Raw genomic sequence first — 27427 nt, 5'->3', positions numbered from 1 at the left:
CAACCTCAGTACCAGGCAGCTACACTAATGTTCCTTCAACCTCAGTACCAGGCAGCTACACTAACGTCCCTTCAACCTCAGTACCAGGCAGCTACATTAATACCCCTTCAACCTCAGTACCAGGCAGCTACACTAATGTTCCTTCAACCTCAGTACCAGGCAGCTACACTAATGGTCCTTCAACCTCAGTACCAGGCAGCTACACTAATGTTCCTTCAACCTCAGTACCAGGCAGCTACACTAATGTTCCTTCAACCTCAGTACCAGGCAGCTACACTAATGTCCCTTCAACCTCAGTACCAGGCAGCCACTCTAATGGTCCTTCAACCTCAGTACCAGGCAGCTACACTAATGTCCCTTCAACCTCAGTACCAGGCAGCCACTCTAATGGTCCTTCAACCTCAGTACCAGGCAGCTACACTAATGTTCCTTCAACCTCAGTACCAGGCAGCTACACTAATGTTCCTTCAACCTCAGTACCAGGCAGCTACACTAACGTCCCTTCAACCTCAGTACCAGGCAGCTACATTAATACCCCTTCAACCTCAGTACCAGGCAGCTACACTAATGTTCCTTCAACCTCAGTACCAGGCAGCTACACTAATGTCCCTTCAACCTCAGTACCAGGCAGCTACACTAACGTCCCTTCAACCTCAGTACCAGGCAGCTACTCTAATGGTCCTTCAACCTCAGTACCAGGCAGCTACACTAACGTCCCTTCAACCTCAGTACCAGGCAGCCACACTAACGTCCCTTCAACCTCAGTACCAGGCAGCTACACTAACGTCCCTTCAACCTCAGTACCAGGCAGCTACACTAACGTACCTTCAACCTCAGTACCAGGCAGCTACACTAACGTCCCTTCAACCTCAGTACCAGGCAGCTACACTAACGTCCCTTCAACCTCAGTACCAGGCAGCCACACTAACGTCCCTTCAACCTCAGTACCAGGCAGCTACACTAACGTCCCTTCAACCTCAGTACCAGGCAGCCACACTAACGTCCCTTCAACCTCAGTACCAGGCAGCTACACTAACGTCCCTTCAACCTCAGTACCAGGCAGCCACACTAACGTCCCTTCAACCTCAGTACCAGGCAGCCACACTAACGTCCCTTCAACCTCAGTACCAGGCAGCTACTCTAATGGTCCTTCAACCTCAGTACCAGGCAGCTACACTAATGTTCCTTCAACCTCAGTACCAGGCAGCTACACTAATGTTCCTTCAACCTCAGTACCAGGCAGCTACACTAACATCCCTTCAACCTCAGTACCAGGCAGCTACACTAATGGTCCTTCAACCTCAGTACCAGGCAGCTACACTAATGTTCCTTCAACCTCAGTACCAGGCAGCTACACTAATGTTCCTTCAACCTCAGTACCAGGCAGCTACACTAATGTTCCTTCAACCTCAGTACCAGGCAGCTACACTAATGTCCCTTCAACCTCAGTACCAGGCAGCTACACTAACGTCCCTTCAACCTCAGTACCAGGCAGCTACTCTAATGGTCCTTGAAACCTCAGTACCAGGCAGCTACACTAACGTCCCTTCAACCTCAGTACCAGGCAGCCACACTAACGTCCCTTCAACCTCAGTACCAGGCAGCTACACTAACGTCCCTTCAACCTCAGTACCAGGCAGCTACACTAACGTACCTTCAACCTCAGTACCAGGCAGCTACACTAACGTCCCTTCAACCTCAGTACCAGGCAGCTACACTAACGTCCCTTCAACCTCAGTACCAGGCAGCCACACTAACGTCCCTTCAACCTCAGTACCAGGCAGCTACATTAACGTCCCTTCAACCTCAGTACCAGGCAGCCACACTAACGTCCCTTCAACCTCAGTACCAGGCAGCTACACTAACGTCCCTTCAACCTCAGTACCAGGCAGCCACACTAACGTCCCTTCAACCTCAGTACCAGGCAGCTACACTAACGTCCCTTCAACCTCAGTACCAGGCAGCCACACTAACGTCCCTTCAACCTCAGTACCAGGCAGCTACTCTAATGGTCCTTCAACCTCAGTACCAGGCAGCTACACTAATGTTCCTTCAACCTCAGTACCAGGCAGCTACACTAATGTTCCTTCAACCTCAGTACCAGGCAGCTACACTAACATCCCTTCAACCTCAGTACCAGGCAGCTACACTAATGGTCCTTCAACCTCAGTACCAGGCAGCTACACTAATGTTCCTTCAACCTCAGTACCAGGCAGCTACACTAATGTTCCTTCAACCTCAGTACCAGGCAGCTACACTAATGTCCCTTCAACCTCAGTACCAGGCAGCCTCTCTAATGGTCCTTCAACCTCAGTACCAGGCAGCTACACTAACGTCCCTTCAACCTCAGTACCAGGCAGCTACACTAATGTCCCTTCAACCTCAGTACCAGGCAGCCACTCTAATGGTCCTTCAACCTCAGTACCAGGCAGCTACACTAATGTTCCTTCAACCTCAGTACCAGGCAGCTACACTAATGTTCCTTCAACCTCAGTACCAGGCAGCTACACTAACGTCCCTTCAACCTCAGTACCAGGCAGCTACATTAATACCCCTTCAACCTCAGTACCAGGCAGCTACACTAATGTTCCTTCAACCTCAGTACCAGGCAGCTACACTAATGGTCCTTCAACCTCAGTACCAGGCAGCTACACTAATGTTCCTTCAACCTCAGTACCAGGCAGCTACACTAATGTTCCTTCAACCTCAGTACCAGGCAGCTACACTAATGTCCCTTCAACCTCAGTACCAGGCAGCCACTCTAATGGTCCTTCAACCTCAGTACCAGGCAGCTACACTAACGTCCCTTCAACCTCAGTACCAGGCAGCTACACTAATGTCCCTTCAACCTCAGTACCAGGCAGCCACTCTAATGGTCCTTCAACCTCAGTACCAGGCAGCTACACTAATGTTCCTTCAACCTCAGTACCAGGCAGCTACACTAATGTTCCTTCAACCTCAGTACCAGGCAGCTACACTAACGTCCCTTCAACCTCAGTACCAGGCAGCTACATTAATACCCCTTCAACCTCAGTACCAGGCAGCTACACTAATGTTCCTTCAACCTCAGTACCAGGCAGCTACACTAATGTCCCTTCAACCTCAGTACCAGGCAGCTACACTAACGTCCCTTCAACCTCAGTACCAGGCAGCTACTCTAATGGTCCTTCAACCTCAGTACCAGGCAGCTACACTAACGTCCCTTCAACCTCAGTACCAGGCAGCCACACTAACGTCCCTTCAACCTCAGTACCAGGCAGCTACACTAACGTCCCTTCAACCTCAGTACCAGGCAGCTACACTAACGTACCTTCAACCTCAGTACCAGGCAGCTACACTAACGTCCCTTCAACCTCAGTACCAGGCAGCTACACTAACGTCCCTTCAACCTCAGTACCAGGCAGCCACACTAACGTCCCTTCAACCTCAGTACCAGGCAGCTACACTAACGTCCCTTCAACCTCAGTACCAGGCAGCCACACTAACGTCCCTTCAACCTCAGTACCAGGCAGCTACACTAACGTCCCTTCAACCTCAGTACCAGGCAGCCACACTAACGTCCCTTCAACCTCAGTACCAGGCAGCTACACTAACGTCCCTTCAACCTCAGTACCAGGCAGCCACACTAACGTCCCTTCAACCTCAGTACCAGGCAGCTACTCTAATGGTCCTTCAACCTCAGTACCAGGCAGCTACACTAATGTTCCTTCAACCTCAGTACCAGGCAGCTACACTAATGTTCCTTCAACCTCAGTACCAGGCAGCTACACTAACATCCCTTCAACCTCAGTACCAGGCAGCTACACTAATGGTCCTTCAACCTCAGTACCAGGCAGCTACACTAATGTTCCTTCAACCTCAGTACCAGGCAGCTACACTAATGTTCCTTCAACCTCAGTACCAGGCAGCTACACTAATGTCCCTTCAACCTCAGTACCAGGCAGCCACTCTAATGGTCCTTCAACCTCAGTACCAGGCAGCTACACTAACGTCCCTTCAACCTCAGTACCAGGCAGCTACACTAATGTCCCTTCAACCTCAGTACCAGGCAGCCACTCTAATGGTCCTTCAACCTCAGTACCAGGCAGCTACACTAATGTTCCTTCAACCTCAGTACCAGGCAGCTACACTAATGTTCCTTCAACCTCAGTACCAGGCAGCTACACTAACGTCCCTTCAACCTCAGTACCAGGCAGCTACATTAATACCCCTTCAACCTCAGTACCAGGCAGTTACACTAATGTTCCTTCAACCTCAGTACCAGGCAGCTACACTAATGGTCCTTCAACCTCAGTACCAGGCAGCTACACTAATGTTCCTTCAACCTCAGTACCAGGCAGCTACACTAATGTTCCTTCAACCTCAGTACCAGGCAGCTACACTAATGTCCCTTCAACCTCAGTACCAGGCAGCCACTCTAATGGTCCTTCAACCTCAGTACCAGGCAGCTACACTAACGTCCCTTCAACCTCAGTACCAGGCAGCTACACTAATGTCCCTTCAACCTCAGTACCAGGCAGCTACACTAATGTTCCTTCAACCTCAGTACCAGGCAGCTACACTAATGTCCCTTCAACCTCAGTACCAGGCAGCCACTCTAATGGTCCTTCAACCTCAGTACCAGGCAGCTACACTAACGTCCCTTCAACCTCAGTACCAGGCAGCTACACTAATGTCCCTTCAACCTCAGTACCAGGCAGCCACTCTAATGGTCCTTCAACCTCAGTACCAGGCAGCTACACTAATGTTCCTTCAACCTCAGTACCAGGCAGCTACATTAATACCCCTTCAACCTCAGTACCAGGCAGCTACACTAATGTTCCTTCAACCTCAGTACCAGGCAGCTACACTAATGTCCCTTCAACCTCAGTACCAGGCAGCTACACTAACGTCCCTTCAACCTCAGTACCAGGTAGCTACTCTAATGGTCCTTCAACCTCAGTACCAGGCAGCTACACTAACGTCCCTTCAACCTCAGTACCAGGCAGCCACACTAACGTCCCTTCAACCTCAGTACCAGGCAGCTACACTAACGTCCCTTCAACCTCAGTACCAGGCAGCTACACTAACGTACCTTCAACCTCAGTACCAGGCAGCTACACTAACGTCCCTTCAACCTCAGTACCAGGCAGCTACACTAACGTCCCTTCAACCTCAGTACCAGGCAGCTACACTAACGTCCCTTCAACCTCAGTACCAGGCAGCCACACTAACGTCCCTTCAACCTCAGTACCAGGCAGCTACACTAACGTCCCTTCAACCTCAGTACCAGGCAGCCACACTAACGTCCCTTCAACCTCAGTACCAGGCAGCTACTCTAATGGTCCTTCAACCTCAGTACCAGGCAGCTACACTAATATTCCTTCAACCTCAGTACCAGGCAGCTACACTAATGTTCCTTCAACCTCAGTACCAGGCAGCTACACTAACATCCCTTCAACCTCAGTACCAGGCAGCTACACTAATGGTCCTTCAACCTCAGTACCAGGCAGCTACACTAATGTTCCTTCAACCTCAGTACCAGGCAGCTACACTAATGTTCCTTCAACCTCAGTACCAGGCAGCTACACTAATGTCCCTTCAACCTCAGTACCAGGCAGCCACTCTAATGGTCCTTCAACCTCAGTACCAGGCAGCTACACTAACGTCCCTTCAACCTCAGTACCAGGCAGCTACACTAATGTCCCTTCAACCTCAGTACCAGGCAGCCACTCTAATGGTCCTTCAACCTCAGTACCAGGCAGCTACACTAATGTTCCTTCAACCTCAGTACCAGGCAGCTACACTAATGTTCCTTCAACCTCAGTACCAGGCAGCTACACTAACGTCCCTTCAACCTCAGTACCAGGCAGCTACATTAATACCCCTTCAACCTCAGTACCAGGCAGCTACACTAATGTTCCTTCAACCTCAGTACCAGGCAGCTACACTAATGTCCCTTCAACCTCAGTACCAGGCAGCTACACTAACGTCCCTTCAACCTCAGTACCAGGCAGCTACTCTAATGGTCCTTCAACCTCAGTACCAGGCAGCTACACTAACGTCCCTTCAACCTCAGTACCAGGCAGCCACACTAACGTCCCTTCAACCTCAGTACCAGGCAGCTACACTAACGTCCCTTCAACCTCAGTACCAGGCAGCTACACTAACGTACCTTCAACCTCAGTACCAGGCAGCTACACTAACGTCCCTTCAACCTCAGTACCAGGCAGCTACACTAACGTCCCTTCAACCTCAGTACCAGGCAGCCACACTAACGTCCCTTCAACCTCAGTACCAGGCAGCTACACTAACGTCCCTTCAACCTCAGTACCAGGCAGCCACACTAACGTCCCTTCAACCTCAGTACCAGGCAGCTACACTAACGTCCCTTCAACCTCAGTACCAGGCAGCCACACTAACGTCCCTTCAACCTCAGTACCAGGCAGCTACACTAACTTCCCTTCAACCTCAGTACCAGGCAGCCACACTAACGTCCCTTCAACCTCAGTACCAGGCAGCCACACTAACGTCCCTTCAACCTCAGTACCAGGCAGCCACACTAACGTCCCTTCAACCTCAGTACCAGGCAGCCACACTAACGTCCCTTCAACCTCAGTACCAGGCAGCCACACTAACGTCCCTTCAACCTCAGTACCAGGCAGCTACACTAACGTCCCTTCAACCTCAGTACCAGGCAGCTACACTAACGTCCCTTCAACCTCAGTACCAGGCAGCTACACTAATGTTCCTTCAACCTCAGTACCAGGCAGCCACACTAACGTCCCTTCAACCTCAGTACCAGGCAGCTACTCTAATGGTCCTTCAACCTCAGTACCAGGCAGCTACACTAACGTCCCTTCAACCTCAGTACCAGGCAGCCACACTAACGTCCCTTCAACCTCAGTACCAGGCAGCTACACTAATGTTCCTTCAACCTCAGTACCAGGCAGCTACACTAATGTTCCTTCAACCTCAGTACCAGGCAGCCACACTAACGTCCCTTCAACCTCAGTACCAGGCAGCTACACTAACGTCCCTTCAACCTCAGTACCAGGCAGCTACACTAATATTCCTTCAACCTCAGTACCAGGCAGCCACACTACGTCCCTTCAACCTCAGTACCAGGCAGCTACTCTAATGGTCCTTCAACCTCAGTACCAGGCAGCTACACTAACGTCCCTTCAACCTCAGTACCAGGCAGCCACACTAACGTCCCTTCAACCTCAGTACCAGGCAGCTACACTAACGTCCCTTCAACCTCAGTACCAGGCAGCTACACTAACGTCCCTTCAACCTCAGTACCAGGCAGCTACACTAATGTTCCTTCAACCTCAGTACCAGGCAGCTACACTAATGTCCCTTCAACCTCAGTACCAGGCAGCTACACTAACGTCCCTTCAACCTCAGTACCAGGCAGCCACACTAACGTCCCTTCAACCTCAGTACCAGGCAGCTACACTAACGTCCCTTCAACCTTAGTAAAATCTAAGCAGGGCTGTATACTATACATTATATTGTTGATCATCACATTTCATAGCTTTCTGATGATAACTATTGAGGAAATGAGTAGATGAGTTACTCACAGCACAGAGGAAGCCTGAGCCAGGCATGGAGTCTAGTCCCAGCAACAGTCTGGTGATGGAAATCATGTAGTCCTTCACAAAGGACTGGTGGGAACACACAACAAACAACAGAGGGTCATTGAGCAATAAAGGGGCAATACAAATATTGTAGACTGAGTTTTGAAATATGGAGCGTTGCTGTGCTGGGGAGTTCAGACTAACCTGATACAGTAGAGTATCCAGCATGCTGACACTGAACACCTTCCCAGCAGCGAAGGGTAGACGAAACATGAAGACCAGGTTGGAGCCCCTCTCTCTCTCTTTCTATCAGATCACCATACACAGGAATAAGAAAACAGGGAGAGAGAGACAGGGAGAGAGAGAGACGGAGAGAGAAAGACAGGGAGAGGGTGATAGGGAGAGAGAAAGACAGGGAGAGGGAGAGACAGGGAGAGAGATAGGGAGAGAAACAGGGAGAGTGAGAGACAGGGAGAGTGAGAGACAGGGAGAGTGAGAGACAGGGAGAGAGACAGACAGGGAGAGAGACAGACAGGGAGAGAGAGAGAAAAGAGCCGTTAAATTCTCCAACCACCTAAAAGGAAGCGATTCCCAAACCATCCATAACAAAGCCATCACCTACAGAGAGATTAACCTGGAGAAGACTCTGTTCACAAACACATACAGACCCCACATAGTCCCAGGACAGCAAAACAATTGGACGCAACCAAATCATGAGAAAACAAAAAGATAATTACTTGACACATTGGAAAGAATTAACAAAAAAAACAGAGCAAACTAGAATGCTATTTGGCTCTAAACAGAGAGTACACAGTGGAAGAATACCTGACCATTCTGACTGACCCAAACTTAAGGAAAGCTTTGAGTATGTACAGACTCAGTGAGCATAGCCTTGCTATTGAGAAAGGCCGCTGTAGGCAGACCTGGCTCTCAAGAGAAGACAGGCTATGTGCACACTGCCCACAAAATGAGGTGGAAATTGAGCTGCACTTCATAACCTTCTGCCAAATGTATGACAATATTAGAGATACATATTTCCCTCAGATTACACAGATCCACAAATAATTCCAAAACAAACCCAATTTTATTAAAACAGTGTGTCATTACAGCAGCAAGATTTGTGACCCGTTGCCACAAGAAAAGGGTAACTAGTGAAGAACAAACACCATTGTAAATACAACCCATATTTATGTTTATTTATTTTCCCTTTTGTACTTTAACTATTTGCACATTATTACAACACTGTATATAGACATAATATGACATTTGAAATGTCTTTATTATTTTGGAACTTCTGTGAGTGTAATGTTTACTGTACATTTGTATTGTTTATTTCGCTTTTGTTTATTATCTACTTCACTTGCTTTAGCAATGTTAACATATGTTTCCCATGCCAATAAAGCCCTTAAATTGAAATTGAATTGAATTGAGAGAGAGAGACAGAGACAGGAAGAGAGAGACAGGGAGAGAGAGACAGGAAGAGAGAGAGACAGGGAGAGAGAGAGAGAGCGGAAGAGAGAGACAGGAAGAGAGAGACAGGAAGAGAGAGAGACAGGAAGAGAGAGAGACAGGGAAATGGAAAAGCATTACAGTAATGGAGTACCACTTCCTTTTGACATTCCCACATGACCCATCATTAGATGATCTGACTAGGATGGTCCGACTCACCACAGAGAGTACCATAATACAATGTTACCTTCTCCAGCTTGGAGAGAGCCAGGGAGTAGTGGTCTTTGACTTTGAACTGCATGAAGCGCATGTTGGCTGGGTGGGTGAGCTCAGTGATGATGCTGAGGGCTGGGAACAGTCTGGGAGGACAGAGGAAAGAGACACAATCAAATTCTTAGACATAGAGTGCTTCCTGAATGCAGATATCTATGAATGCACACAAACATTTGTTGGATTCTGCAGGATGGTATGGTGTGATGGATGTGTAATGGTTGTGTATGGCTGAGCAGCCCACCTAAAGAGGGTCTGGACGTTGACTATGGTCTTAGCGTCGGCCATGTAGTCCTCCTCAGCGATCATGGAGCTCTCCTTGTCAACCACCACCATGGTGTCAGCAAACGTCACCCCACAACGCAGCAGACTGTCCAGGCTAGAAGGAGAAAGAGAGAGGGAGGGAGAAAGAGAGAGGGGGGGAAGAGAGAGGGAGGGGGAAAGAGAGAGGGAGGGGGAAAGAGAGAGGGAGGGGGAAAGAGAGAGGGAGGGGGAAAGAGAGAGTGAGGGGGAAAGAGAGAGGGAGGGGGAAAGAGAGAGGGAGGGGGAAAAGAGAGAGGGAGGGGGAAAGAGAGAGGGAGGGGGAAAGAGAGAGTGAGGGGGAAAGAGAGAGGGAGGGGGAAAGAGAGAGGGAGGGGGAAAGAGAGAAGGAGGGAGAAAGAGAGAGGGAGGGGGAAAGAGAGAGGGAGGGGGAGAGAGAGAGGGAGGGGGAAAGAGAGAAGGAGGGAGAAAGAGAGAGGGAGGGGGAAAGAGAGAGGGAGGGGGAAAGAGAGAGGGAGGGGGAAAGAGAGAGGGAGGGGGAAAGAGAGAGGGAGGGGGAAAGAGAGAGTGAGGGGGAAAGAGAGAGGGAGGGGGAAAGAGAGAGGGAGGGGGAAAGAGAGAGTGAGGGGGAAAGAGAGAGGGAGGGGGAAAGAGAGAAGGAGGGAGAAAGAGAGAGGGAGGGGGAAAGAGAGAGGGAGGGGGAAAGAGAGAGGGAGGGGGAAAGAGAGAAGGGGGGAGAAAGAGAGAGGGAGGGGGAAAGAGAGAGGGAGGGGGAAAGAGAGAGGGAGGGAGAGAGGGAGGGGGAAAGAGAGAGGGAGGGGGAAAGAGAGAGTGAGGGGGAAAGAGAGAGTGAGGGGGAAAGAGAGAGGGAGAGGGAAAGAGAGAGGGAGGGGGAAAGAGAGAGGGAGGGGGAAAGAGAGAGTGAGGGGGAAAGAGAGAGTGAGGGGGAAAGAGAGAGGGAGGGGGAAAGAGAGAGGGAGAGGGAAAGAGAGAGGGAGGGAGAAAGAGAGAGGGAGGGGGAAAGAGAGCGGGAGGGGGAAAGAGAGAGGGAGGGGGAAAGAGAGAGGGGCTTGGGATTATAGGACTTATGTCTTGAGACAGAAAGATTGGAACAGAACTGACACTGTCCATATACAGAGAAATAGCAGTGAGCAGATAGCAGGAATGACTAACTGATATGATGTACAGTACAGAACAAAGTCAATCCATATACAGCTTCGGGGGGTGTAGCTGCTACAGTATGAATTAGCAGTAGAGGAAAATAAGTAGAGTAGGAGTGAAAAGCAGATGATGCCACCAGGGTACCGAGGAGGATTATCTTACTTGTCAATGGAGCCCACTGTGTAGAACACCATGGGGAACCAGCAGATAGCTTCCAGGAAGTCTGGCTCGGGTCTGAATCAATCACAACACATATGGATTACCGGGAGACCCATACAGCACAAACGTATACCTACCACAATAAATAAACAGGCTCCCTGCAGTGGTAGAGATAGAGAAATAGCATGAGTCCAAGATCTGTTTGTGTTGCCAACTCCTGTAACTCTCATTATCTCTTATTATTGTCATGCGTCAATCACCATAGGAGTTGGCAAGACAGCACAAACAGATCTGGGAACCAGGCTACTAGAGAACCCCCAATCAAATCAAATCAAATGTTATTTGTCACATTCACCGAATACAACAGAGACCTAGCCTTGGACCTAGACTTGGCGTCCCGGTACCGCTTGCCGTGCGGTAGCAGAGAGAACAGTCTATGACTTGGGTGGCTGGACCTTACAGTGAAATGATGACTTACAAGCCAATTAACCAACAATGCAGTTTGAAGAAAAATAAGTGTTAGAAAGTATTTACTAAATAAACTGAAGTACAAAATAATAAAAGAGCAACAATAAAATAACAGTAACAAGGCTGTTTACAAGGGGTACCGGTACAGAGTCAATGTGTGGGGGTACAGGTTAGTCAAGGTAATTGAGATAATTAGTACATGTAGGTAGAGGTAAAGTGACTGTGTATAGATAATACATTGAGAGTAGCAGCAGTGTAAAAACAAAGGGATGAATTGTTCAGCAGTCTTATGGTTTGGGGGTAGAAGCTGCTGTTAAGTAACCTTTTGGACCTAAACTTGGCGCTCCGGTACCGCTTGCCGTGCTGTAGCAGAGAAAACAGTCTATGACTTGTGTGGCTGGAGTCTTTGGCAATTTTTAGGGCCTTCCTCTGACACCGCCTGGTATAGAGGTCCTGGATGGCAGGAAGCTTGGCCCCATTGATGTACCGGGCTGTACGCACTACCCTCTGTAGTGGGGATGGGGCCACAGTGTCTCCTGACCCCTCCTGTCTCAGCCTCCAGTATTTATACTGCAGTAGTTTATGTGTCGGGGGGCTAGGGTCAGTTTGTTATATCTGGAGTACTTCTCCTGTCTTATCCGTTGTCCTGTGTGAATTTAAGTATGCTCTCTCTAATTCTCTCTTTCTCTCTCTCTCTCTCGGAGGACCTGAGCCCTAGGACCATGCTTCAGGACTACCTGGCATGATGACTCCTTGCTGTCCCCAGTCCACCTGGCCGTGCTGCTGCTCCAGTTTCAACTGTTCTGCCTGCGGCTACGGAACCCTGACCTGTCCACTGGACATGCTACCTGTCCCAGACCTGCTGTTTTCAACTCTCTAGAGACAGCAGGAGCGGTAGAGATACTCTTAATGATCGGCTATGAAAAGCCAACTGACATTTACTCCTGAGGTGCTGACTTGCTGCACCCTCGACAACTACTGTGATTATTATTATTTGACCATGCTGGTCATTTATGAACATTTGAACATCTTGGCCATGTTCTGTTATAATCTCCACCCGGCACAGCCAGAAGAGGACTGGCCACCCCTCATAGCCTGGTTCCTCTCTAGGTTTCTTCCTAGGTTTTGGCCTTTCTAGGGAGTTTTTCCTAGCCACCGTGCTTCTACACCTGCATTGTTTGCTGTTTGGGGTTTTAGGCTGGGTTTCTGTACAGCACTTTGAGATATCAGCTGATGTAAGAAGGGCTATATAAATACATTTGATTTGATTTAGTGCCTTGCGGTCAGAGGCCGAGCAGTTGCCGACAACGATGAGACAGCCCATAGGGAGGAGGTCAGAAACCTGGCAGTGTGGTGACAGGACAACAACCTCTACCTCAACGTGAGCCAGACAAATGAGCTGTACTACAGTGGACTACAGAAAAAGGAGGGCCAAACACGCCCCCATTCACATCGACGGGGCTGTAGTGGAACGGGTCGAGCGTTTCAAGTTCCTTGGTGTCCACATCACCAACAAACTATCATGGTCTAAACACACCAAGACAGTCGTGAAGAGGGCACAACAACACCTTTTCCCCCTCAGGAGACTGAAAAGTCTTGGCATGTGTCCCCAGATCCTCAAAAGGTTCTACAGCTGCACCATCGAAAGCATCCTGACCGGTTGCATCACCGCCTGGTATGGTAACTGCTCGGCATCTGACCGTAAGGCACTACAGAGGGTAGTGCGTATGGCCTAGTACATAACTGGGACCAAGCTTCCTGCCATCCAGGACCTATATACTATGTGGTGTCAGAGGAAGGCCCCAAAAATTGTCAAAGACTCCAGCCACACAAGTCATAGATTCTATTATCTATGTATAGTCACTTCACCCCTACCTACATGTACAAATTACCTCGACTAACCTGTACCCCCGCACATTGACTCGGTACCGGTACCCCCTGTATATAGCCTCGTTATTGTTATTTTATCGTGTTACTTTTTATTAAGTTTGAATTTAGTTTATTTAGTAACTATTTTCTTAACTCTATTTCCTGAACTGCATTGTTGGCTAAGGGCTTGTAAGTAAGCATTTCACCTGTGACAAATAAAAATGTGATTTAATTTTTGATTTTGATTTGAAATATAAAGTCCTGGCTGCTGTGTGCAGAGAACAGTGGGATAGCAAAGCGCTACACGGCCATGACTCAGCTTTTTATTGGCCTTTTATTGGATTCCACTTTAGTATGCCCATATTGGGCTTTTGCACAAGGAGAAACCACAGTAATATTTCATATTATGTGCACAGTGCACTGCAGAGTGCCCATAAACTCTTGAAACACAGACATTTTCATACAGTAAATTCTGTTTATGGAACTCTTAAAATGAGACCATCCCTTCTTCCCTGACAGTGTGTTTAAAGAGGGCCTCTCCAGGACAAGTCTCTCTATGCTCCACCCGCAGTGTGGTTACACCATAGAGATTTACAATGTTCCATATCTATGTAATTCTATAGTTTCCTGCAGTGTGGTTACACCATAGAGATTTACAATGTTCCATATCTATGTAATTCTATGGTTTCCTGCAGTGTGGTTACACCATAGAGATTTACAGTGTTCTATATCTATGTAATTCTATAGTTTCCTGCAGTGTGGTTACACCATAGAGATTTACAATGTTCCATATCTATGTAATTCTATAGTTTCCTGCAGTGTGGTTACACCATAGAGATTTACAATGTTCCATATCTATGTAATTCTATGGTTTCCTGCAGTGTGGTTACACCATAGAGATTTACAATGTTCCATATCTATGTAATTCTATGGTTTCCTGCAGTGTGGTTACACCATAGAGATTTACAGTGTTCTATATCTATGTAATTCTATAGTTTCCTGCAGTGTGGTTACACCATAGAGATTTACAATGTTCCATATCTATGTAATTCTATAGTTTCCTGCAGTGTGGTTACACCATAGAGATTTACAATGTTCCATATCTATGTAATTCTATGGTTTCCTGCAGTGTGGTTACACCATAGAGATTTACAGTGTTCTATATCTATGTAATTCTATAGTTTCCTGCAGTGTGGTTACACCATAGAGATTTACAATGTTCCATATCTATGTAATTCTATAGTTTCCTGCAGTGTGGTTACACCATAGAGATTTAGTGTTCTATATCTATGTAATTCTATGGTTTCCTGCAATGTGTCTGTTTCCGCTCACATGTTCTCCAGTAGCAGCACGATGGGGTTGAGCTCTTTCTTGGGGCGGTAGTAAGCCCTCAGGGGCGCGATAAAGTTGTACAGGCCGTTTCCTGCACTCTCCGCCGACACGATGATCAGCTTGTTCTTAAAGCCGTAGGACCGGGCGTCCTCCAACGGGATGTGGTGGCAGGCCTGTAGGAGGGAGATGACACAGGAACGACACAGGAAATACATTGTATTACATGAAGGTCATCATCATCATCGAAGAGGGGTCAGGTAGGGAGATAGGATGGTTCTAGTTGAGGGTAAGTAAGGCAGAAGTAGTGTGATTCCCACCTTGTCCAGGCGCAGGCAGCAGAAGGGCATTTTTTCCTGCAGCAGGTGACACAAGGCAGGGGAACTGCCAATGTATGGTGAGTTCAGCGGGTACCCCTTCACCCACCTGCCACGCACACACACACGCGCGCACACGCACACACACACATACACAAAGACAGACAGAAACACACAAACACATTTACACCTGGGTCTGAGGACACAACATGGCAGGACTCAAACTAATTCAAACACACATTAGACCTCAGGCAACTCCTAAACACTTACTCGCAGCGTCCACCCCACCACTGGCCATTCTCGTCTCCGTCCCCCTCATCCTTCCCTTCGTCCCCGCCCTCGTCCTCTGATTGGTCCCCCAGTGGGTCAAAGGTTGCTGAGTTGACCCCGTCCACCAGCTCCAGGACAGGGGCGATGCTGTGGCGTCTCTCCTCGGCAGAGTCTGCTGTGGCTGGGAGGGCCAGGGTGTTAGCACCCCCCAGCCCCCCCTCTGTCCGGCTGGCCCTGCCACCTCCACCTCCCCCACTGCCCATGGTCATGCCCCCCGGGCCCTGGCCCTCTGGGCTGCTGTCACTCGAGTCCTGCAGGTCAATGGCCACCGTGCCTACGGGGGACAGAGGACACATACAATCACTCATACAATCTATGACCAGTCCACACCCTTAGTAGAAAACAGTTATAGAACTGTCCTGTCCATACAAGCACAGGCTAAAGGGAAAATGTGCCCTAGAACAAACACAGATACAGATGCAAACATAGCACACATGGCAAGCACAGATCCAGAATCAGTACTCTTTGGCTTTGTGAGAGTACCAATGTGCTGTGACTGGGAGTACCATTGTTCTCTCACAAAGCCAAATAGTACTGATTCTGGATCTGTGCTTGCCCTGTGTGCTATGTTTGCATCCGTGTCTGTGATTGTTCTGCGGCACACTTTAACTTTCAAACTTTGAGAACCAGCAGTCCCAGAGTTCTCCACCAGGGGGTGTGGTTGTAAAACGTCTCTAAAACAAAAGGAAACCTACATGCCAGATACATTTCACTCAGTTGGCAGATGCTCTTATCACCAGAGACTTACATTCAGATACTGTTTTATTCCTCATACAACTGTTAGGCTTCTTACATCTGCCTATTGTGGATCAACATGTAAAACATGTCCTAATCTGTGCCATGTACATTGTAAAACATGTCCTAATCTGTGCCATGTACATTGTAAAACATGTCCTAATCTGTGCCATGTACATGGATCAGGAAAGTCACAATTGTATAATAAGAAACATTATGCTAAGTGCACTTGGACAAAGGATCTGAGTGTCACTGTGTCACTGTGAGTCAGTGAGACTGACTGACCCATGCTGGCGATGATGCTGTGGACAGGCAGTCTGGTGAGTCCATGGTAGATGGTCTGGGGCCCCACCCCCCTGTCACTGCCCTTGGGCCCCCCCCGCGTGGGCTCTCTGTGGCCCCTGACAAAAGCTGAGTTCTCCTCCTTGGAAATGTTGATGTAGAAGCAGGTGTCTGAGCCGCCCATGATGTGGCCGGGACCTGGGTTCAGCAGGATGTTGGCATTTTCCAGCCTCCGCACTCCGATCAGACACACACCATACCTGACCGAGGAGGAGAGGATCAGATACAGGAAGTGTGTGTGTTTGTGGTTAATAGCATCTGCTAAATGACTAAAATGTCAAATGTGTGTGGTGTGTGGGTGTGTGTGGTTAAGAGTGTCTGCTAAATGACTAAAATGTCAAATGTGTGTGGTGTGTGGGTGTGTGGGTGTGTGTGGTTAAGAGTGTCTGCTAAATGACTAAAATGTCAAATGTGTGTGGTGTGTGGATGTGTGGGTGTGTGTGGTTAAGAGTGTCTGCTAAATGACTAAAATGTAAAATGTGTGTGGTGTGTGGATGTGTGGGTGTTTGTGGTTAATAGTGTCTGCTAAATGACTAAAATGTCAAATGTAAACTTTGTGTATGTCTGCTTATTGACTCACTTCTTGTGTGCGTGGAAGGAGGCGAAGGTGAAACTCTTCCCCTGGTACTCCCCAAAGAACTTGCTCTCCTCCAGACAAATGTGATGCACCTCATTGGCTGAGCAGCGGCGGTAGGTGCGCTGCCACTGGTCAGCTGAGCATGCCCCGCCCTCCCTGAGACACGATCAGGGAATGGATTGGTCATTAGGGGACAGAGTTGACCTTTTAAACAGTGTTGCACGCAGCTTCCCTTTCAGCATCAACCACACATCAAAGACACTTCCCCTCAAGGCTGCAGTGTTAACACTTTACAACTGTGTCAGAAACCAATCAATAACTCAATCAGCACTGAGACACACACAGGGACACAGACACTATCAGAGCAATACAGCTGCCAAGATAGACGCTGCTGAACGCTACACATTGAGAGAGCTTCACACATGGGCTGTGTTCACTTTGTCAGCCTTTAGAAAGGATGAGTTGAGAGACAGGAGGTGAGAAAGGAAGGGTGCGGGGCGGAGAGTGTGGCTGTGGGTGGCGGTGATGTGAGAAGGACTGCATTACAGAAACAACTGTCGTCTGTAAATAATAAATGGACAGTTTCATGGGGACAGCATGCCTGGCCGAGTTAATGTCACCGCACATCAGGGATACGGAAGGAGGGGGAGGGAGTTGTCGGTGGTTTAGGAGGACAGTGACACACACTGACCTGTTGAGGGGCTGGAAGGCTCCTGCACGTTGCCTGAAGGCCTCTGGGGGTGCTGTTCTGAAAGTAGAGGGGTGGAGGGGGCAGCAGATAGAGGATCATGACTGGTCTGGGTTTAAGAGGATTATGACTGGTCTGGGTTTACTTTTGGTCAGTAGTCTATCTACCATGATTAATCTGCTGTGTACAGCTCAATGTACACAGCATCTGTTAGGCCAAAGGACATACTTCACTGCCTCTGTCTGGTACCACCCACACCCATTGGAAAAAGAGTGTGTGTGTGTGTGTGGGTTTGTGTGTGTGCACTCACTGTCCTCTAGAGGAGTGGATCAACAGGGTGATGAGGGTGGAGGTAGCAGGACACACACAGTTCAGGGCCAGCATGGCATACTTAAACTCCTCTTCACACACCACATGATCTGCAGACAAAGGCAGCAGGGGAGACAAACCAGTAACACTCAGTATACTGTAATCAAATCAAATTCAACTTTATTAGTCACATGCGCCGAACACAAGTGTAGACCTTTCCGTGAAATGCTTACTTACAAGCCCTTAACCAACAGAGCAGTTCAAGAAAGAGTTAAGAAAATATTTACCAAATAAACTAAAGTAAAAAATAACAAAAAGTAACACAATAAAATAACAACAACGAGGCTATACACAGGGTGTACCGGTACCGAGTCTACACTAAAGTTTGGGGTCACTTAGAAATGTCCTTGTTTATGAAGGAAAAGTAAATTTTTGTCCATTAAAATAGCATCAAATCGATCAGAAATACAGTGCAGACATTGTTAATGTTGTAAATGACTTTTGTATCTGGAAACGGCAGATTTTTAACGGAATATCTACGTAGGCGTACAGAGAACCATTATCAGCAACCATCACTCCTGTGTTCCAATGGCACGTTGTTAGAGAATCCAAGTTGATCATTTTAAAAGACTAATTGATCATTAGAAAACCCTTTTGCAATTATGTTAGCACAGCTGAAAACTGTTGTTCTGATTAAAGAAGCAATAAAACTGGCCTTCTTTAGCCTAGTTGAGTATCTGGAGCATCAGCGTTTGTGGGTTCGATTACAGGCTCAAAATGGCCAGAAACAAACTTTCTTCTGAAACTCATCAGTCTATTATTGTTCTGAGAAATGAAGGCTATTCCATGCGAGAAATTGCCAAGAAACTGAAGATCTCGTACAACGCTGTGTACTACTCCCTTCACAGAACAGTGCAAACTTGCTCTAACCAGAATATAAAGAGGAGTGTGAGGCCCCGGTGCACAACTGAGCAAGAGGACAAGTACATCAGAGTGTCTAGTTTGAGAAACAGATGCCTCACAAGTCCTCAACTGGCAGCTTCATTAAATAGTACCCGCAAACACCAGTCTCAACGTCAACAGTGAAGAGGTGACTCCGGGATGCTGGCCTTCTAGGCAGAGTTGCAAAGAAAAAGCCATATCTCTGTCCAGCGTCTGTGTCATTTTGCCCATCTTAATCTTTTCGTTATGGCTTTGTCCTGGTAATCCGTCTGGCCCTGCGGCTTTGTGAATGTTGACCTGTTTAAAGGTCTTGCTCACATCGGCTACGAGAGCGTTATCACACAGTCGTCCAGAACAGCTGGTGCTCTCGTGCATGCTTCAGTGTTGCTTGCCTCGAAGCGAGCATAAAAGGCATTTAGCTCGTCTGGTAGGCTCACGTCACTGGGCAGGTTGTGTCTCGGTTTCCCTTTGTAGTCCGTAATAGTTTTCAAGCCCTGTCACATCCGACAAGCGTCAAAGCAGGTGTAGTAGGATTCAATCTTAATCCTGTATTGACGCTTTGCTTGTTTGATGGTTCGTCTGAGGGTATAACGAGGTTTCTTATAAGCGTCCAGATTAGTGTCCCACTCCTTGAAAGCGGCAGCTCTAGCCTTTAGCTCGATGCGGATGTTGCCTGTAATCCATGGCTTCTGGTTGGGATATGTACGTTGGTGACGTCGTCGGTGCATTTATTGATGAACCCGATGACTGAGGTGGTATACTCCTCAATGCCATTGGATGAATCCCGGAACATATTCTTGTCTGTGCTAGCAAAACAGTCCTGTAGCGTAGCATCTGCATCATCTGACCACTTCCGTATTGAGCGAGTCACTGGTACTTAGTGCTTTAGTTTTTGCTTGTATGCAGGAATCAGGAGGATAGAATTATGATCAGATTTGCCAAATGGAGGGTGAGGGAGAGCTTTATATGCATTTGTGTGTGTGGAGTAAAGGTGGTCTAGTGGATGTGTCTTCACAGGTAGATAGTGGGTCAAACATGCTCTGTCTCCTCTGCTGTACCTGTGTGCAAGAGTGAGTGCATTTCTTTGTCTGTCTGATCATTCATCTGTGTGTGTGCCTTTGTGTGTGTCTGTGGGAATATAGGTGTGTGTGTGTGTGTGTGTGTGTGTGTGTGTGTGTGTGTGTGTGTGTGTGTGTGTGTGTGTGTGTGTGTGTGTGTGTGTGTGTGTGTGTGTGTGTGTGTGTGTGTGTGTGTGTGTGTGTGTGTGTGTGTGTGTGTATATGTGCCTGTGTGTGTGGCATCTAGAATGTGTGTGTGTATTTTTGTCAGCTCCTAAAGCCACCTTATTAGTGCAGGTGCATCCCAAAGGCTGTGGTAATTGATATCTCAGTCAGAGGCTGAGATAAAGTCTGGCCTGTTAGCTAAGTGTAAACGCTGTGGTTTATGCAGAACACTAATTAAATCTGATGGAATTAAAACCTCTTCATTAACCTCAACATAATTTACCCAGATGCTCCCTCCCTCCATCAAGTAGGCTGCATCAGGTGAATTTACACTATGCTTTAATCTATTATTAACTCAATGGCACTTACTTGACAACACAACAGGATGCAATTAGCAGAGATAAATAATTATACATTCGTCAAATAGACAGTCAACTCCCTGTCATGTCAGATTATTTTCTCTTCTCCTCCTTAGGGCATTGTCTCTTTTTATCCCTTCAGCTTACATTCTGGGTTGTTTTTATCCCTTCAGTTTACATTCTGGGTTGTTTTTACCCCTTCAGTTTACATTCTGGGTTGTTTTTACCCCTTCAGTTTACATTCTGTGTTGTTTTTACCCCTTCAGTTTACATTCTGGGTTGTTTTTACCCCTTCAGTTTATATTCTGGGTTGTTTTTACCCCTTCAGTTTACATTCTGTGTTGTTTTTACCCCTTCAGTTTATATTCTGGGTTGTTTTTACCACTTCAATATATATTCTGTGTTGTTTTTACCCCTTCAATTTATATTCTGTGTTGTTTTTACCCCTTCAGTTTATATTCTGGGTTGTTTTTACCACTTCAGTTTACATTCTGTGTTGTTTTTACCCCTTCAGTTTACATTCTGGGTTGTTTTTACCCCTTCAGTTTATATTCTGGGTTGTTTTTACCCCTTCAGTTTACATTCTGTGTTGTTTTTACCCCTTCAATTTATATTCTGGGTTGTTTTTACCACTTCAATTTATATTCTGTGTTGTTTTTACCCCTTCAATTTATATTCTGTGTTGTTTTTACCCCTTCAGTTTATATTCTGGGTTGTTTTTACCACTTCAGTTTATATTCTGGGTTGTTTTTACCCCTTCAGCTTATATTCTGTGTTGTTTTTACCCCTTCAGTTTACATTCTGTGTTGTTTTTACCACTTCAGTTTATATTCTGGGTTGTTTTTCCCGTTCAGATTATATTCTGTGTTGTTTTTACCCCTTCAGTTTATATTCTGTGTTGTTTTTACCCCTTCAGTTTATATTCTGGGTTGTTTTTACCACTTCAGTTTATATTCTGGGTTGTTTTTACCCCTTCAATTTATATTCTGTGTTGTTTTTACCCCTTCAGTTTACATTCTGTGTTGTTTTTACCACTTCAGTTTATATTCTGGGTTGTTTTTCCCGTTCAGATTATATTCTGTGTTGTTTTTACCCCTTCAGTTTATATTCTGGGTTGATTTTTCCCGTTCAGTTTATATTCTGGGTTGTTTTTACCCCTTCAATTTATATTCTGGGTTGTTTTTACCCCTTCAATTTATATTCTGGGTTGTTTTTACCCCTTCAGTTTATATTCTGGGTTGTTTTTACCCCTTCAGTTTATATTCTGGGTTGTTTTTACCACTTCAGTTTACATTCTGGGTTGTTTTTTCCCCTTCAGTTTATATTCTGTGTTGTTTTTACCACTTCAGTTTATATTCTGTGTTGTTTTTACCCCTTCAGTTTACATTCTGGGTTGTTTTTTCCCCTTCAGTTTACATTCTGTGTTGTTTTTACCACTTCAGTTTATATTCTGGGTTGTTTTTCCCGTTCAGTTTATATTCTGGGTTGTTTTTACCCCTTCAATTTATATTCTGTGTTGTTTTTACCCCTTCAGTTTACATTCTGTGTTGTTTTTACCCCTTCAGTTTATATTCTGTGTTGTTTTTACCCCTTCAGTTTACATTCTGTGTTGTTTTTACCCCTTCAGTTTATATTCTGTGTTGTTTTTACCCCTTCAGTTTACATTCTGTGTTGTTTTTACCCCTTCAGTTTATATTCTGTGTTGTTTTTTCCCCTTCAGTTTATATTCTGTGTTGTTTTTACCCCTTCAGTTTATATTCTGGGTTGTTTTTACCACTTCAGTTTACATTCTGGGTTGTTTTTTCCCCTTCAGTTTACATTCTGTGTTGTTTTTACCACTTCAGTTTATATTCTGGGTTGTTTTTCCCGTTCAGTTTATATTCTGGGTTGTTTTTACCCCTTCAATTTATATTCTGTGTTGTTTTTACCCCTTCAGTTTACATTCTGTGTTGTTTTTACCACTTCAGTTTATATTCTGGGTTGTTTTTCCCGTTCAGTTTATATTCTGTGTTGTTTTTACCCCTTCAGTTTATATTCTGGGTTGTTTTTACCCCTTCAGCTTATATTCTGGGTTGTTTTTACCACTTCAGTTTATATTCTGGGTTGTTTTTCCCGTTCAGTTTATATTCTGTGTTGTTTTTACCCCTTCAGTTTATATTCTGGGTTGTTTTTACCCCTTCAGCTTACATTCTGGGTTGTTTTTACCCCTTCAGTTTATATTCTGGGTTGTTTTTACCCCTTCAGCTTACATTCTGGGTTGTTTTTACCACTTCAGTTTATATTCTGGGTTGTTTTTCCCGTTCAGTTTATATTCTGGGTTGTTTTTACCCCTTCAATTTATATTCTGTGTTGTTTTTACCCCTTCAGTTTACATTCTGTGTTGTTTTTACCACTTCAGTTTATATTCTGGGTTGTTTTTCACGTTCAGTTTATATTCTGTGTTGTTTTTACCCCTTCAGTTTATATTCTGGGTTGTTTTTACCCCTTCAGCTTATATTCTGGGTTGTTTTTACCACTTCAGTTTATATTCTGGGTTGTTTTTCCCGTTCAGTTTATATTCTGTGTTGTTTTTACCCCTTCAGTTTATATTCTGTGTTGTTTTTACCCCTTCAGCTTACATTCTGGGTTGTTTTTACCCCTTCAGTTTATATTCTGTGTTGTTTTTACCCCTTCAGTTTATATTCTGGGTTGTTTTTACCCCTTCAGCTTACATTCTGGGTTGTTTTTACCCCTTCAGTTTATATTCTGGGTTGTTTTTACCCCTTCAGTTTATATTCTGGGTTGTTTTTACCCCTTCAGCTTACATTCTGGGTTGTTTTTACCCCTTCAGTTTATATTCTGGGTTGTTTTTACCACTTCAGTTTATATTCTGTGTTGTTTTTACCCCTTCAGCTTACATTCTGGGTTGTTTTTACCCCTTCAATTTATATTCTGTGTTATTTTTACCCCTTCAGCTTATATTCTGGGTTGTTTTTTCCCGTTCAGTTTATATTCTGGGTTGTTTTTACCCCTTCAGCTTACATTCTGGGTTGTTTTTACCCCTTCAGTTTATATTCTGGGTTGTTTTTACCCCTTCAGCTTATATTCTGGGTTGTTTTTTCCCGTTCAGTTTATATTCTGGGTTGTTTTTACCACTTCAGTTTATATTCTGGGTTGTTTTTACCCCTTCAGTTTATATTCTGTGTTGTTTTTACCCCTTCAGCTTCCATTCTGGGTTGTTTTTACCCCTTCAGTTTATATTCTGGGTTGTTTTTTCCCGTTCAGTTTATATTCTGTGTTGTTTTTACCCCTTCAGTTTATATTCTGGGTTGTTTTTACCCCTTCAGCTTATATTCTGGGTTGTTTTTTCCCGTTCAATTTATATTCTGGGTTGTTTTTACCCCTTCAGTTTATATTCTGGGTTGTTTTTACCCCTTCAGTTTATATTCTGTGTTGTTTTTACCCCTTCAGTTTATATTCTGTGTTGTTTTTACCCCTTCAGTTTATATTCTGTGTTGTTTTTACCCCTTCAGTTTATATTCTGGGTTGTTTTTTCCCGTTCAGTTTATATTCTGGGTTGTTTTTTCCCCTTCAGTTTATATTCTGGGTTGTTTTTACCACTTCAGTTTATATTCTGGGTTGTTTTTACCCCTTCAGTTTATATTCTGGGTTGTTTTTACCCCTTCAGCTTACATTCTGGGTTGTTTTTACCCCTTCAGTTTACATTCTGGGTTGTTTTTACCACTTCAGTTTATATTCTGGGTTGTTTTTACCACTTCAGTTTATATTCTGGGTTGTTTTTACCCCTTCAGCTTACATTCTGGGTTGTTTTTACCCCTTCAGTTTACATTCTGGGTTGTTTTTACCACTTCAGTTTATATTCTGGGTTGTTTGTACCCCTTCAATTTATATTCTGTGTTGTTTTTACCCCTTCAGTTTATATTCTGGGTTGTTTTTACCACTTCAGTTTATATTCTGGGTTGTTTTTACCCCTTCAGTTTATATTCTGGGTTGTTTTTACCCCTTCAGCTTACATTCTGGGTTGTTTTTACCCCTTCAGTTTATATTCTGTGTTGTTTTTACCCCTTCAGTTTACATTCTGGGTTGTTTTCACCCCTTCAGTTTACATTCTGGGTTGTTTTTACCACTTCAGTTGATATTCTGGGTTATTTTTTACCCCTTCAGTTTACATTCTGGGTTGTTTTTACCCTTTCAGATTAAATTCTGGGTTGTTTTTGTATTTCTTTGCTCTATATCTTATTTTGGGGTTAAGGGGACCTGGCAACACCCCTGCAGTGCAGTGTCTTATTAAAGGACCTTTCACACTCTCACACACTTAGCAAAGGCCTGGGAAGGAGGGAGAAAATGGAACCAGCCTGGACAAACATAGATAACACCCATCACTCCACCTTCACTGCTCCTGCCTTGTCTGTTTCTCTTGTTTTTCTGCTACCTTCTCTCTCATCTCTTTGTGACAAAAAAACAATATAGAGTTATGACCAATAAAATGAGGCTCAGGGAGCAGTCATTTTCCCTGCTGTGTAATTCTTGATTACATTATATGCTGTAATCAGTGGACAAATATTATCAGGGGTACAGTGTTTGGTACAAATGAGATCTTGGCCTTAAATGCCCAGATGTGCTTTGCATATTGATTGTTGACAGAAACGTTGGTAGCTATAATTGTCCAGCCCCGCCTCTCGTGCCTCAGGAGTAGGTTAGTAGCTAGTAAACACATAAAAGCAATGAGACACAGATCGTTTCTGTCTAGCAGCTTTACTTCCATTAGACTCACCAACAGAGAGGAAAATGTTGTTGATGATGATAATATTTGTATAAATTACAGACATAGTGGGATAGAAAGAACGTTTGGATCATAATATGTACCCAAATGAAGAAAAAAAGAGTATTCACTGTAGTGTTTTTGCAGACTTTAGTGAATACTCTAGTATTTACTATAGTGTTGCAGATATGACTGTAGTATACTGTAATATTTACAGTTTACTATAGTATAAATACTGTAGTAAGAAAAAAACGTTGGTTTATATTATAGTAATTACTGTATTGTTTTTGCGGACTGTAGTATACTGTAGTAACTACTGTAGTATTTTTGTGGTCTGTAGTATACTCTACTATTTACTATAGTATTCTACAACATTCTATAGTAAGTACTATACATGATCGAGGTATACTACAGTGTGTAGTATAGTATTCTACAGTATAATACAGTTTTCTACAGAATTTTAAAGTAAGTACTGTAGTATTCTGTGTAATGAATCATGACAGCTTCATTTTTTGGGATCAAATCATCAGTACCCTGCTAGCCTTATGTTCCTATCAATGCTCCTACAGCAGAGAACAGAACAAAATGACTCAGATCTAGCCTTTTGGGCCCCCACCTCACGACAAAACATTTTAGTGGCCCCTCTCTTAATGGTGGAGAGAAATGTATGTTTTAAAGTAAAACTTCGCAATTTTATAAAACATTTATGCAATTCCACAAATTTTTCCATGGGGCAGAGATAATTTGTTTTGCAGATTTACAAGAAATTTACTGCAATTCTACCATTTTTGTCATGGGTTGGAGAGACATTTTTGCAGTTTTAAAGCTATTTTCCTGCAATTTTACACATTTTGTAATGACTTAAGTTAATATGTTATTATGATATCTGAGTGAGAATAACTAACAAAATCAATGGGGGCCACTGGAGGTCAGGGCCTCTGGGCATGTGCCCTGTGTGCCCGGTCGGTATTTGACCTTGACTACAACAAGTTTAGATATCTGGCTAGACGAACTACCACTCTAAGAATTGTTAGCTGACATGTTAGCTTACTCACACTAGTAAATTGAGACCCCAACTGAGTTTATGTCGCTTATGCCTGGAACTGGCCCTGATCACAACAGGTCACCTTGTCTTCCCAAGCTCCAGAGCTTCTGCGACAGGGCCTTCTCCAGGGTTGTGCTGAGGCTCTGGAACTCCACAACCATCCCTGACGGAGTCTTCACCATCTTTCAGTTCCACCTAAATACCCACCTCTTCACCATGGCCTACCCCCCCCCCATACACACACACCAGTGGAGGCTGCTGAGGGGAGGATGGGTCATAATTATGGCTGGAATGGAGTCAATGGAATGGCATGTAACACATGGAAACCATGTGTTTGATGTGTTTGGTACCATTCCACCTATTTCGCTCCAGCTATTGCCACAAGCACGTTCTCCCCAATTAAAGTGCAACCAACCTCCTGTGACAGACACACACACACTCTCCTCACAAACACCCCCGCTATCTCCCACGTAGACACACTCACACAACATCACACTATTCCCTTTCCTTGAGCCCTACTCCCTACTATTTGAGCCCTACTCCCTACTCTTTTAGTCCTACTCCCTACTCTTTGAGTCCTACTCCCTACTCTTTGAGTCCTACTCCCTACTCTTTGAGCCCTACTCCCTACTCCCTACTCTTTGAGCCCTACTCCCTACTCTTTGTTTCATCTTTCTATTCTATTTCTGGTAGTATGGTATTGTTTTAGATTTTTTATTCTTGTTTTAATTTATGTAAAGTGACTTTGGGTCTTTGAAAATCACTATATAAATACAATATATTATTATTATTATTATTATTTTCATCATCATTATTAAAATCCCTTAAACTCGTGTGTAACGACTCTCGTCGTTGGTTGAAGGAGAGGAGGACCAAATTGCAGCGTGGTATGTATCCATATTTATTCGAACACTTATTAAACACGAACAAAAACAATAAACAAAACATAACCAACGACGCTACAGTCCTGAACATGTGAATCTAGAAAACAAAGAACGCAACGAACAGGAACAATCACCCACAAACAAACAGTGAGAACAGCCTACCTTAATATGGTTCCCAATCAGAGACAACGTAAAACACCTGCCTCTGATTGAGAACCATATCAGGCTAGTTAGACAACCCTAAACCAATGAAAACACATAACATGGAATATACCCACCCAGCTCCGGGCAGCTCCGGACTGAGGGGCAGCTCCGGACTGAGGGGCAGCTCCGGACTGAGGGGCAGCTCCGGACTGAAGGGCAGCTCCGGACTGAGGGGCAGCTCC

At 45.3% G+C, this 27427-nt stretch overlaps 1 protein-coding gene across 1 annotated transcript in view; it reads right to left on the bottom strand.

Moving 5' to 3' along the window:
* The window catches only part of LOC120034284 (potassium channel subfamily T member 2-like), a 63520-nt gene that overhangs the window by 4974 nt on the left and 31119 nt on the right, over positions 1 to 27427 (bottom strand). The window contains exons 12-22 of the mRNA XM_038980788.1: positions 17828 to 17936; positions 16833 to 16985; positions 16196 to 16452; positions 15116 to 15449; positions 14849 to 14954; positions 14532 to 14704; positions 10866 to 10937; positions 9526 to 9660; positions 9259 to 9370; positions 7767 to 7868; positions 7566 to 7649 (exon numbers count right to left, since the gene is read on the bottom strand). Of these exons, the coding sequence (XP_038836716.1) occupies positions 7566 to 7649; positions 7767 to 7868; positions 9259 to 9370; positions 9526 to 9660; positions 10866 to 10937; positions 14532 to 14704; positions 14849 to 14954; positions 15116 to 15449; positions 16196 to 16452; positions 16833 to 16985; positions 17828 to 17936 (1637 nt within the window). The remainder of the gene's footprint in view (positions 1 to 7565; positions 7650 to 7766; positions 7869 to 9258; positions 9371 to 9525; positions 9661 to 10865; positions 10938 to 14531; positions 14705 to 14848; positions 14955 to 15115; positions 15450 to 16195; positions 16453 to 16832; positions 16986 to 17827; positions 17937 to 27427) is intronic.

Source organism: Salvelinus namaycush, chromosome 41 (genome assembly GCF_016432855.1).
Source record: "Salvelinus namaycush isolate Seneca chromosome 41, SaNama_1.0, whole genome shotgun sequence".
Lineage (NCBI taxonomy): Eukaryota > Metazoa > Chordata > Actinopteri > Salmoniformes > Salmonidae > Salvelinus > Salvelinus namaycush.
Note: the sequence above shows the minus strand (reverse complement) of the source record. Positions and strands in the feature narration are given on the sequence as shown.